This window comes from Thamnophis sirtalis, unplaced genomic scaffold, assembly GCF_051295495.1.
Source record: "Thamnophis sirtalis isolate CommonGarterSnake01/CBP01778 unplaced genomic scaffold, rThaSir2_p1.2 scaffold_13, whole genome shotgun sequence".
Lineage (NCBI taxonomy): Eukaryota > Metazoa > Chordata > Lepidosauria > Squamata > Natricidae > Thamnophis > Thamnophis sirtalis.
This window is the reverse complement of record NW_028261393.1, coordinates 43,133,316-43,147,291: the sequence shown is the minus strand read 5'-3', so window position 1 is coordinate 43,147,291 and position 13,976 is coordinate 43,133,316. Positions and strand designations below refer to the sequence as shown.

Sequence of the window (13,976 nt, the reverse complement as noted above, 5' to 3'; positions counted from 1 at the left end):
CCCAACAAGAGATACACTTTTTTTTAACATGGTTGTGGGGTGGGCGTCGAATTACACTGGAGAATGGCTATTGAATGCATCAATGGAAGGAGCCTACAATGAGATAGTTCCAGAGAGGAGAATCATAGCTGAATTTACCCTGCACATTAATTTGTACGCCCGGTTAACAAAACAAAACTGCCATCACATGAATGATTCCCTAAGCCCCATTTAAAATTTCCAGCACACATGAAACCTTGTATTATGCATGCAGTGCAGAGTACTATGGCGTTTTCAGACACAGCATATCTCACATGGCCACACTGTAGTAGCATGTGCCATCTCTCATTCGTTTCCTGCCTTCAGCATCAGCCTTGGCACATCTGATCTCTGTTTCCTATTGCCGTTCTTACTTGTCACGGTTCCTTTGAGTTGTGGTTTCCATACACCTGGCACGGTGGTGGGAAAGGCAGACGAGTTGTTAGCACAACGAGGTGAGAATTATCTATCACATCATATTGCTGGGCTAAAACTGGTGGGAGGCGAGTGGTTTTTATGTTGTTGTCGGGTTGTTGTTGTTGTTGTTTTTCCGTTTGTTCCATCCGAAAATAAAATTGGAAAGTGGGCGTGCAGCAAATGTGAGAAGAGCTTGGTTGGTTCTGAGTTAGGTTTATAATGATTCAACAGCATCATTTCTTTCAAGATGCAGCCCTTCATAAGGCAGAGTAAAACAACTGCCTCCAATAAAAATGGTGGGGAACCAGTGGAGCCGTTGCGAGGCAGATTCTTACTCTCCTTGACATGGAAGTAAAATCTAGTTGCAAGTTGATGTGTTTGCACGCTGAAAGGGATTAGAGCAGGGGCGTCAAATTCAAGGCCCACAGGCCGGATCCGGGCCATGGGGTGCATAGATCTGGCCTGCGGGGCTGGGCTGGAAACAACAAAGGGGGCTGCAGGAGGCCGTTGCAGCCAAAAACAGGATGCAGGAGGGCTATATGCAGCCCTTCCCCCCCGGGTCTGTTTTTGCTGGCAGAGGGCTATCAAAAGAAACTTAAAACAAAACAAAAGGAGAAAAGCCTCCCCTTTTAGCATTTGAGTGTGCAAGAAGGGACAGGAAAGGAGAAAGGGAAAGAGGAAAGAAAAGGATGGGAAGAGAGCAAGGAAAGAAAGAGAAGGAAGGAGAAGGAAGAGGGAAGTAGGAACGAAGGAAGGAAGACAGTAAGGAGAGAGATTATAATGAGAGGGAGGGAGAGAAGGCCTGCCTTAGCACTTGGCTGCCACAGGTGCCCCCGATACATGTTCCATGTCATGCCCACCATGCCTCCACCCACCCACCCAGCTCTCCAAGGTCAAACACAACCCTGATGCAACCCTCAATGAAATTGTGTTTGACACCCCTGGATTACGGCACTCCAAAAAACAACAACCCTCAGTTGCTTTCAACTTTTTAAAAAGTGCAACTCTTTTATGCTGCTTCCCTCAAGTGGGGGAATGAAGAGAGCATCTAGAGAGTATTTTAAGATATATATCTATATCTATAAACCCGCCATCCTGGGCCCAACTTTTGGGAAGCCAGGCTCTGCCTGTCACAAGCCAGGACAAAGGGTGAGTGATGGAGGAGTAACACCTCCTTAAAAAACCTTGGTCCAGCTGGCCCGGCTGGGAGCACCTCGTAAGGGCCCCTTTCCAGGGTTACAGGAGAAGACAGTCAACGGTTTTGAAGGCGGAAGAGGGCTCTACACCCCAACAGCAGATAAAGCAGCAGAACCATCTTCTAGGAGAAGGGAAGTTCTGATGACAAACCTCCACTGCCTTGTGGCTACATCCACTACTGGAAAAGGCTTCAGGAGTCAACCTCCAGGCAAAATCCAGAGCCGGAGTCCCAGAAGCAGTTCATGATTGTGTACAACCATGTTCTGGTAACTCCTGCGATGCAGCTGAAACCAATCGTATTGGCTCTGCCGTTCCATTGGACTACTTCAGCGATGTGGAGAGGGGGGAATCTGCTGCTTGGGTAACAGTCTATCCATATTAATCCATATTAATCTTCCCAGGCCTCGTACTCTGGAGAGGAGACTCCAGCTTTGACCTCTTTCCAGAGCACGATTCCATAGTCTTTCGAGACTGAAGGATGCTAATGAATGATCTATCTATCTATCTATCTATCTATCTATCTATCTATCTATCTATCTATCTATCTATCTATCTATCATCTATCTATCTATCTATCTATCTATCATCTATCTATCTATCTATCTATCATCTATCTATCTATCTATCTATCTATCTATCTATCTATCTATCTATCTATCTATCATCTATCTATCATCTATCTAGATATCATCTATCTATCTTCTATCTAGATATCATCTATCTATCTATCTATCTATCTATCTATCTATCTATCTATCTATCTATCTATCTATATCTAGATATCATCTATCTATCTATCTCTAGATATCATCTATCTATCTATCTATCATCTATCTATCATCTATCTATCATCTATCTATCTATCTATATCTATCATCTATCTATCATCTATCTATTATCTATCTATCTATCTATATCTAGATATCATCTATCTATCTATCTATCATCTATCTATCTATCTATCTATCTATCTATCTATCTATCTATCTATCTATCTATCTATCTATCTCTAGATATCATCTATCTATCTATCTATCTATCTATCTATCTATCTATCTATCTATCTATCTATCTATCTATCTATCTATCTATCTAAATCTAAGCCCTTTTTTTGCCCTACAAATTATTTCATCTATTTTTTCATTGTTCTCAAGCTACATTTCAGAAAGACTTTACACACACATACAGTACCATACACATACAAATTTATTAAGGTACAAAAAGGATTTTATAAATTATTTCAGACACACTTAAATTAACAGTTCACATTACTGTGGGCATTTACAAAATAGAATTGCAATGCTAGAAAACCGAGTGTTGCTTCATACCTTTTTATCAAAGAGATATCAAAAAGAAGCACACCTTTTCTCTCTTTTCATCTCTTGTCCCTTTTCCATCCCATATGCGACTATCTCTCAAGAGGATTTATCCTTCCAATAATGTCTGGAGTGGGTTATTGTTGTCAATGAGGTATAAAGTATGAGAATGCTGTTAAGGAGGGATTTGGACTAGAGATCACACAAGCCAGAAATAGAAGAAAGAATGAGAAAGAAACTGAAAATAACTCCATCTTGATTTTCTTAGCATCAAATGGGACAGAGAGAAACATGGGCAGTCTTTCAAGATAGACATGAACCCCTTGAGATAAGTAGTCTAGATTGAGGAAGAGACATAGCAAGGATTCCTGGAATCCTACTTTATTGTTGTAGGATATATCTATTCTGACCTAGGCTTCCCAAGAGCATGAAGCAAAGCCTTATCCTGACAAAAAACCCTTTTATTAATTTACTGTGAATTCTGCTCATTCACATCCAGCAACTTCTTTCAAGGGAGGATTTACAGCCACAGACCTTCTCTGGCTTGGAGAACTGCCAGGCCGAGATCTGCAAAACTTAACAAGGAGTCTCGGAGAGTCATGAACCAATTAAGCAAATAATTATGTCCTGCAAACTCCAGTCCCCTTATGTTCCTCTTTTATTTCCTCTGGGACGGTCCTTTCATCGTCCACCTGTGGCCTTACTCCCAAGCCAACCCCTGTTCTTTAGCTGTTCCCTTTGTCTGGTAACTCTGCGCATGCGCACACTGGGAACAGGCTTCAGCTGTTCATCTGCCTCACTGATATCTGACTCTGAAGGCAGCTGATAACTGGCCTACGGCTCTGGCCCCCTCTCTGCCTCCGATGCAGAGCCCTCATCAGAGCCTTCCCCAGACTCCAGGACTGGCCCATTTTCCTCCCCAAACTCCTCACTGTCTGAATCTGCTGCCAGCTCTGCTGGAAGGCTACAACAATATCAGAATGTTGAAAGTCTATCTAGGCTTCTCTCTATTCCATGTTAAACTAAACAAGACAGCATTATTTTGAGTTTTATCCCCATGCTTGCTATATGGGCCAATTGGAGGAGTATGATAGTGAAATGTTTAAAATATGTGATTTCCCCCTTAAGTTATCATGGCATCAAATAAAGATGTTATCAGCCCCACCCCATCCATAATATGAGTTTCCTATCGATCACTCAGCCTCGACTATACTTATTTCCGATGGCTCCTTTGCACGTCCACAGCGCATGTTATGAAATTGAATGCTGTCCTGTAAATCTTGCCTCGAAAGCCGCCTTCGAAACTCATCTGTGGTAAAGTAATAAATTATAGGGTCGAGACATGAATTTAAACTAGCAAGACACAAGGCAATTGCGTGGAAGACCAAAATAACCTTTCGGGCATAAGAATCTTCTATCGTTTGGGACTTGACCAAGTAATTCAGAGGGAAGCTGACGTGATAAGGCCCAAAGCAAATCAAAAATACAATGGCACAAGTCAGGATCATCTTCAAAGCTTTCTGTTTCTCCCCAAGGTCTTGGGAAACAGAGTTCTTCTCTTGGAGAGATAAGATGGTCTTCCAGGAACAATACAAGATGATCAACAGAGGGGTCACAAAGCCAACGAGCTCACCTAGGGACAACATTGCTATTGGGATGGGTCCATCTGCATTGTTCAAGGGCAGGTCCGCAAAGCATTTATTGTTGGCGCAGGTCTCGTTGGAGGTAAGACGCAGGAGAGGAAAGGCTAAGCAGCCAACGCAAACCATAACCCATCCAACAATGCAGATGTACATGTCGTAGATGCGCTTGCAGTCACTGAACTTCAGAGGGTGCATGAGGAACTGGAACCTCCTCACACTGATGCAAACCAAGAAGTAGATGCTCGCATACATGTTGACGTACTTGAGGTAGAAGCAAAACATGCAAAGTTCCTTCCCCAGGTGCCAGCTGTTGGACAGGTAATAAAAAATCCTTAGTGGCAGCGATAGAACTTGGGCCAAGTCTGCAATTGCCAGATTGATCATAAAAATCACGGCCCGTTTAGTTTCTTTCATATATCCGTAGAAGACCCAGAGAGCCAACACATTCCCAATCAGCCCAGGGACCAGGATGATGGTGTACATGATGGCGTAGAAAGGTTTCAAAAACTCCTCTTCGTTATGGCTTGAGTCATTGGCTGCCATGATTTTCCTGGTGGAAGTGTCGGAGCGGCTAGGAGGAAGATAAGGAGATGATCCAAAATTGTTGCTATCTTGAATTCTCAGGGGAAGGATGTGAAAAAGCTATCACCTGAGTGGAGGCGCTGCGTCTGTGAAAGCTGGACACCGTCTGGTTTTGCTGCATCGTCTTTTCTTTTGCAAGCTTGCAAAAAAAAAAACACAGATTTTTCTGCAGTTCCTTTGTAGGGGAAATCAATTTTTTTAAAAAAATAATAATAATCAGAGCATTTAGGATCTTTTTGCTTCTCTGATTCTTCTATGCTCGTCTTTGGATCCTCTTTCACCTTGCTTCATTGTGTTGAGTTTGATTAGGATGATTAGCTTGTTTGATGATGGGATCCGGTTGATTTTGGAAGAAGCTTTATCCCAGGGTCCTCGCTCTCAAATAGGTTTTGTTCTTGAGTAAAGGGAAGACAAATAAATCCCAAAGGTACATTGCGGACAAGAGGCAAGGAGAACCAGGTATCATCTGAAACATCACAGCCACCACCCATGCAGAGAACTTCTCTTCCTTTCCGACTGTCATACCAAAAAGGACTTTGATAGCTGTTATTCCACAGTACCCCCAAATTGGAACACCTGCAAGTGAAGAAAACACAAATAAGAGTTTATGGAGTCCTGTGCAATGAAAAATATCTCAAAGTTGGCTTGGTTCCATCAACCATCTCCATCTCACCTCTGTTGGATACATCAGAGGAAGTTGTAACCCAAGGTCCTCTCCTTTGATGGAGCTTACACCAATGGCTACTTGGCCTCCCATCCCAACCTAACCTCGCCTTCCTCAGCAGACATTCTACCTGCCAGCTTCAGAAAGAAAGATGATAAAATAAAGGTGCTTCTATTCAGATTGGGATTGTTTAGGAATGTCTCCTGGGGTGGGTGTGGCCAGGAGGGGCATGGCCGGCTCATCGTCACTCATGTCGGGGACAGGCGCACCTCCCAAGCTCCATTTTCACCGGCAGAGATTTCGCTGTTTTGGGGCAGCCGAAAACGGAGCTCAGGAGCCCTTTTTGCTGGCAGAAGCCCCACGGGACAGTCCTTCGCTCTTTCCAGGGTGACCCCATGGACCGGATCTAAGTACCCCATGGGCCAGATTTGGCCCACGGGCCTTGAGTTTGACACCCCTGGTGTAATCTTGCTGTATTTCTTATTCTGCTTTATTCTATGAGTCAGATTACACAACCTATCAAGTCTTTAACAGCAAATTCCAGTGCCGTTAGTAACAAAAGCTTCTAAATGTCTCCCTTTCTCTGATTGTGATAGATGAAGTCCATTACTTAATGTTCAGTGGTTTGAGGAAAAACATTAAGCCAATGGCCCTTTCAAACTTTCTGTCACGGTTAGCTGAGCCATAGTTAAGTCCTCTGTTATATAAATAGCCAAGGTTTGATTCCCGCTCTGAAGGTTTTTCAATGATTAATTAAAATGCAAAGTGCTGTATCTCATATTATCCTACTAAATCACTTCTCTCCATAATGTGCCTTTCAAACATGCTGTTAACAGCTAGTTGACAAGTCTGAAAATATAGTCTCACACAGTTGGAGGGACTCGGCATGAAGAAAGCTAGCATAAGGAGTGTCTCCTGGAACTCAATTGGTAGGAACAATATAAAGCAGCAGAAATATTATACCCCATTGCATTATACTTAGCATCTAAGAGTCTATAATTTGAAGTATAAAGAAATGGGGTGTAATTCTTTCTGCTGCTTTGCCACATCACCGCCCCCAGGCGCATAATGCTATACACATAAGCTAAATTCACATCATTTGCAAAACACTAAACATAGATTAAGAACATCTACTGACTGTTGCTATACCATATATAATGCCAACACAAGAACCATAAGCAGCTGCCGCTGGGCTGGGGACAGAACAAGGGATTGCGAGAGTGGCTGGGAAACTGTCATAGAATGTTGAAATAGCAACAGCATTTAGCAATGGCACTTAGACTTATATACCGCTTCATAGTGCTTGACAGCCCTCTCTAAGCGGTTGACAGAATCAGCATATGCCCCCCCCAACAATCTGTGTCCTCATTTTACCCGACCTTGGAAGGATGGAAGGCGGAGTCAACCTTGAGCCTGGTGAGAATTGAACTGCCGGCAATCGGCAGTCAGCAGAAGTAGCCTGCAGGAGGGCATTCTAACCGCTTCGCCACCATGGCTCTCTGAAATGGAGATTACATGACTGTAGCTGCAACGTAGCAGTAGCCAGTAACACTGAAGCAACCAAATGTCATTCTTAGAGACTTGTGGATCCTGGATATTGGACACATTCTGTAAATTCTTTTTCCCAGTTAAAGGTGATGTCAAGGAGAGTTTTAGCAGTATATAGAGCACAATTATTCTGCACTCACTTCATCATAACCAATTTTGTGTATTTATTTTGTACAATGACAATAAAGGCTATATAGTAGTGTTTCTCAACGTTGGCAACTTGAAGATGTCCGGACTTCAACTCCCAGAATTCCCCAGCCAGCATTCACGTGTGGCCTGCTTTGTGGGAGTGGCTTGTCGGCCATGTAACCGGGTGGGAGTGGCTTGGCAGTCATGTGACTGGGTGGGTGTGGCCAACTTGTAAAATGTGGTGAAACTCACTTAACAATGCTCTTGCTTAGCAACCAAAATGTTGGCTCAGGAACTCTGCCATTGAAGTGTGCAAGTCTTAAAGCTGTCAAGTTACAAGACCCTTGCACCCCTAACCCTTCAGAAAAAAAGCCCCAGGGATGTTCGAATTTGACAGCTTTAAGACTTTAAGGTTTAGATAGGACTCTAGAGGCAGGCGGGGCGATTGGTGAGCCAGCCAATCAGTGAACGGCAGGCGGGGCAAGCGTGGTACGGGTGGGTGGGGGAGGGAACTGGAACCAGTTCTAAACGGCACTGTAGATTTGTGGAACCTCTTCTATAGAAGAGGTTAGAACTGGCAGGAACCCATCCCTGGTGTGGGGGCACGGTCTTGAACTTTCAACCGGGTAGGGAAAACCAGGAAGCTTTCAGATTCGGTTTTTCCCAGATGTGCCAACATGCCTCTCTTAATAAATTGGGAGTTTGAGGAATCCTTTGCCTCGGACTCTGATTTAATTTTGGATGCTATTTGGAACTATGACACTGAGATTAATTTGTCTTTTGGGGCTGATAGACTTATTGTGAATATTGAGAACATGCTGTAGGTTGTATTGGCTGGGATTGGTTCATTTATAAAATGTCTTTCCAAGTAGCAAAGTTCTAGGTTTATTTATTCATTTCATGGTGTCTGTACACCTCTGCCTTCCAGCAAAACTCCCACAGGTTTCCACAAATACAACCGAAAACCAGACAATGACACACTCCCCACGGGTAACTATTCCATCACTTCATTTTGTTCCAAAGACTATTGAGCAAAATTATTTTGATCCTTTTTCTTAAAGTCAAAAGGACAAATTAAAAGTTAAGAGGACAAGTTACAAGAACTGGGCATGGCTAGTCTAGCGAAGAGAAGGACCAGGGGAGATGTGATAGCAGCCTTCCAGTATTTGAGAGGCTGCCACTGAGAGGAAGGGGTCAAATTCAAATTATTCTCCAAGAACACACATCCCAAAGGCTGTTAGGGGGTGTTTTACCCCCACAGTATTTGTTTCCAGAGAGTAAGTCATATGTGTACCACGTTTGGTTGAAATTGTTTGAGATATTACTGGGTCATTCAGGGTCAGATCCTGCTTCTCAAGCTAACTTTCATCACTAAGTTGTTATGAGGATTAAAGGTGGCCTGAAGTGCTAGAGAGTTATATATGTAGGTTGTTTTTAGTGGGAAATGGATTATAAATTAAGAAAGAAGGTAGAGTTAACTCATGCACTACCGTATAAGAAGCTATTTTAAACATTACAAATGCATCTTGTTTCACTTTTGACAATTACCATGATTAAATGCATCTCAAATTCTTGCTTAAATGTAAAGCCTCTTCTATCCATTTGTTTTTCCATGTGGGGTTCCTAACCGAACTGGGATTGTGTCACTGGTAATATTTAAAAAAAAAAGTTAGCTATGCAACCCAGTGGTGAAGTTCAATTTTTTTTTTAACTACCGGTTCTGTGGGCGTGGTTTGGTGGACGTGGCAGGGGAAGGATACTACAAAATCCCCATTCCCTCCCCACTCCTGGGAGAAGAATATTGCAAAATCTCCATTCCCACCCCACTCTGGGGTCAGCCAGAGGTGGTATTTGCCAGTTCTCCGAACTACTCAAAATTTCTGCTACCGGTTCTCCAGAACCTGTCGGAACCTGCTGGATTTCACCCCTGATGCAACCACTTCTTCAAAATGGAGAGACGGGAATTTTTTTCTGCTGTAATTATTCCATGGCAAAATTGCAAAGATTTCCAAAAATTGCAAAATAATTGCAAACAATTGCAAATCAGTATAACAAAGAGAATCTCCTCTTTTTCCCAAGTAAAATGATTCCCCCCCCCAAAGTTAAGTTCTTTTATCAAGTAGGAAAGCCTTGCGTTTAAGCCAGATTTAATCACGGCTTAGAGCAGATTCATTAATTTCAATAAATCTCAGTTGCCCTTTTGACTTAAATAGATCTCTTCTTGTTTTCTTCTGTTCAATCATGCCTAAGTATCACAAACTGCCTGCTCAAGTCCTTGCAATTTTCTTGGCAATGTTTTTTTTTTTCCAGAAGGGGTTGCCATTGCCTCCTTCCTAGGGCTGTGAGAGATGACTGGCTCAAGGTCACCTTGCTGGCTTTGTACCTAAGATTTCTTCCCCTAGATCCTAGCCTCGTGCCTTAATTACTACATTACACTGACTTTTATATTTACTCTAAGCAGAACTCAGTCTGCAGGTAGCTCTTTACAAATATTTTTAAAGTTATATATGCACATGCATATACATATACATATTCAAGGTGCTAGGAAGCATATAGCAACTATTATCAGCAACTGATAATATTACTTCAACCATTTCTTGGCCTCTGTCATAAATTTAGTTATTGATCTTTCCAGAAAGACATCGACATTGAGTCTTGATTGATTAGCCTTTGGGCCATATCAACGTGCAAAGTTCCAGAAACAAATTATTACTAAAATTTGATAAAAGCAATTTAAAATAGAATTTGATAAAATACAATTTAAAAAGAAATTGGAATAAAATGCAATTTAAAATGGAATTGGAATAAAATACAGTCTAAAATGAAATTGGAATAGAACACAATAATTTAAGATATAGATAAAATATGATAAAATTATATTTCGGTGTCACCCCTGCAATCTACCCCAATCAGTCCCACATATGCAGATCTCAACCAAACCATTTTGTTTAAGTACTGTGCGGTGTTAAATGTTATTTTCAGGTTCTGGCCATACATAAGGGAAGTTGTTTTGATATGGGGATCCCAATGAGTCATTCTTTTGGTATATGGTATATGGTATATGGACCAAGGTATACGTCTCTCACTCCCTTACACAGGTAACAATCTGTATATGCTAATAGGACAGTCTCTGCAAATGCAGAGACGCTCATTGTAGGGCATAGGATGGAATCTCCCATATCTGATCATTGTGTCAAGTTGGAAAGAAATAAAGAATCCAACTCCTTTGCCTGCAATTTGAGAATCAGATCACTGTATAGGAAATATACTATTGTACATACAAATAGATTGAACTGTTTTCAGCATAGCTATTTCAGGTATCTAAATGTATTCCAGTCTACGGATTTTTGCAGTTGTGAAATCTTAGGCTTTCTCAGCACAAGTTTTCCCCAAATCTTCTCGGATGGACTGTTCCTCTCACTTATTTTATTTTAATTCCGTTTGCAAATGTAAAATGCTTTGACGGAAACCCAACGGAGTTTAAGCAAATGGCTTCCCAACTAATTACAAGAAACACCTGCGAGATAGATAACTAACCACTACATAAAACAAAAGCTTATGACTCTTACCTTTACTGTTTCTCGCCTGGCTTTAAGCACATTCTTTACATCCTCTGTAAGAACAAAAGTTTGCTGCTACGGTACATGTTTCCTTCTCTGCTTATTTCAGAAAGCAAAACTGCAGCTCCTCTTTTCACGTGGGACTGAAAGAGGAGATGAAGAGGCGCGGAGGTTAAAGGTGTCACTCGTAAACCTCTGAAGTTGCTCTACAGCGGATATATTTTTTCCAACGTGCAGCGTGTGATTAATTCTGAGCAATGACAAATTTCAGTAAGGAGCATGAAGCAGAATGCACCCAAAATTCACCGTTCTGCTATAATGGTGGAGTCTATATATAGTCCACTGTTTTCCTCTTTACGGGTGATTGCATAGTAAGAAGAGAGCAGGGGGTCCTTGATTGACATGGCCTGTATGCCACAAAGGATGGCAAACTCATGTCAATGACCCAGGTAGTCCCTGATTTATGACCACAGTTGGGTACCAAATTTCCATCCCTAAGCAAGACATTTGTTAAGTGAGTTCAGCTCCATTTTATGACCTGTCTTGCCAAGTTGTTCAGTGAACCACCACAGTTCAGGGGTGAAATCCAGCAGGTTCTGACACGTTCCGGAGAACTAGAAGTGGAAATTTTGTGTAGTTCGGAGAACCGGTTGTGGAAATTTTGAGTAGTTCGGAGAACCGGCAAATGCTACCTCTGGCTAGCCTCAGAAGGGGTGGGAATGGAGATTTTGCAATATCCTTCCCCTGGAGTGGAAAAGGAATGGGGATTTTATAGTATCCTTCCCCTAGAGTGGGGAGGGGGAATGGAGATTTTACAGTATCCTTCCCCTGGAGTGGGCAGGGAATGGGGATTTTGCAGTATTCTTCCCCCAGGAGTGGGGAGGGAATGGGGATTTTGCAGTATCCTTCCCCTGGAGTGAGGAGGGAATGAGATTTTGCAGTATCCTTTCCCTGGAGGGAGGAGGGAATGGAGATTTTGCAGTATCCTTCCCCTGGAGTGGGCAGGGAATGGGGATTTGCAGTATCCTTCCCATGGAGTGGAGAGGGAATGGAGATTTTACAGTATCCTTCTCCTGGAGTCTGGAGGGGATTTTGCAGTATTTCCCCTGCCATGCCCAACAAGCCACACCAGGCCCACCAAACCACGCTCACAGAACTGGTAGTAAAAGAATTTGAATTTCACCACTGCCACAGTTGTCAAGTTAGTAACATGGTTGTTAAGTGAATCCAGCTTCCCCATTGACGTAGCATGTCATATGCTGGTAAAAGGGGATCACATGATCCCAGGGATGCTGCAACCATCACAAATATTTGTTGCAAAGTGTTAGAATGTTAACCATATGACCATGAGGATGCTACAAGGGTTGTCAGTGTGAAAAATAGTCATACGTCCACTTTTTTTCAGTGCTGTTGCAGCTTTGAATGATGGAATGGTGTGGTGGTCTAGAGGTGGAGCTCTCGCCTCAAAATCAGGAGACTGTGAGTTCGATCCTAGGTAGAGGCAGATAGTTCTCTCTCTGTCTCTCTGGACACAATGAGAATATATATCTGCTGCCAACTCCGCATTGACAACAGGTACGGCATCCGGCCAGTAAACACTCAGCTCCATTCAGTTGCCCTGACTCCACCCCGATGCAAGGGATTACGGGTTCATTTTTAAAAAAAACGTTGCAGCTTTGAATGATCACTAAATGAACTGTTGTTAAGTCAAGGGCTCTGATTCTAAAAACATCCAATACAAACCATGATAATATTCTGTGTATCATGTCTGGCACAGATTGTATAATACTTGCCATTTGAATGATGACACATGAGGTCCTTGGCCCCCCAAAATAGATACTCATGTCCCCTTCTAAATCTGTCTCTTGCAGCTTCCATTCCTCTTGGTCAAAATACATCACTGTCGTTGTCATCATATCATCATCATCATCATCATCATCATCATCATCATCATCATCATCATCATCATGTAATAGTATAAAAGAATAAAGGTAAAGGTTCCCCTTGCATATATATGTGTTAGTCGTTCCCGACTCTAGAAGGCGGTGCTGATCTCCATTTCAAAGCCTGAAGAGCCAGCACTGTCCGAGGACCTCTCCGTGGTCATGTGGCTGGCATGACTCAATGCCGAAGGCGCACGGAACGTTGTTACCTTCCTACCAAAAGTGGTTCCTATTTTTCTACTTGCATTTTTACATGCTTTTGAACTGCTAGGTTGGCAGAAGCTGGGACAAGTAACGGGAGCTCACTCCGTTACACAGCACTAGGGATTCGAACTGCCGAACTGCTGACTTTTCTGATCAACAAGGTCAGTGATTTAGCCACTGAGTCACCACGTCCCTCTTTCTATATAGGATACCTTTTTAGACTCACCTCCGGAAAGCATCTGGGAAGTTGCTTGATGTAACTTTCTGACCAAGAGCTGGCTTGTTCTGACTTTGACTAAAATAAACACTATAGGAATATCTTCATCTCATCTAAATGGAATTGGGAGGTTAAAAAAGGAATCAGGAAACTTTTACCATACTGGGAAACAGCTGAGCAATTAAAAAGTCTTCCGTAATGCCCGGATTTGCATAGAATGGTAGCAATGTTAAAAAAGGATTCCATCATCTCTGACTCAGCTATATTGTTGTGGGGTTTTTTGGCCTGGGCACTGCTTACAGATAGTCCTCAATTTACAACAGTTCATTTAATGCTGTGCGAAGTTACAACAACACCGGGGAGAAAAGTGACTTACGGCCATTTTTCACACGACCGTTGAGGCATCCCCACGATCACGTGATCAAAATTCAGTTGCTTGGCAACTGACTCGTATCTACGACGGTTGCAGTGCCCCGGAGTCATGGGATCCCAGTTTGCGACCTTCGAACAAGCTAAGTCAAGGGGGAGGCCAGATTTG

The 13,976-nt window shown here is 42.6% G+C and overlaps 1 protein-coding gene across 1 annotated transcript; it reads right to left on the bottom strand.

Annotated features, from left to right (window-relative positions):
• Positions 1-3,000: 3,000 nt before the first annotated feature.
• GPR174 (G protein-coupled receptor 174) lies at positions 3,001-11,158 on the bottom strand. Its single transcript, XM_014057315.2, has 2 exons — positions 11,084-11,158; positions 3,001-5,749 (listed from the first exon to the last, which is right to left on the bottom strand). The coding sequence occupies exon 2, from the start codon at positions 5,132-5,134 to the stop codon at positions 4,142-4,144; it is 993 nt and encodes a 330-aa protein (XP_013912790.1). The 5' UTR covers positions 5,135-5,749; positions 11,084-11,158; the 3' UTR covers positions 3,001-4,141.
• Between the last annotated feature and the right edge of the window lie 2,818 nt (positions 11,159-13,976).

Bases quoted from the DNA above. Each gene is read 5' to 3' on its own strand.
- GPR174 (XM_014057315.2), bottom strand. From the start codon at position 5,134: ATGGCAGCCAATGACTCAAGCCATAACGAAGAGGAGTTTTTGAAACCT.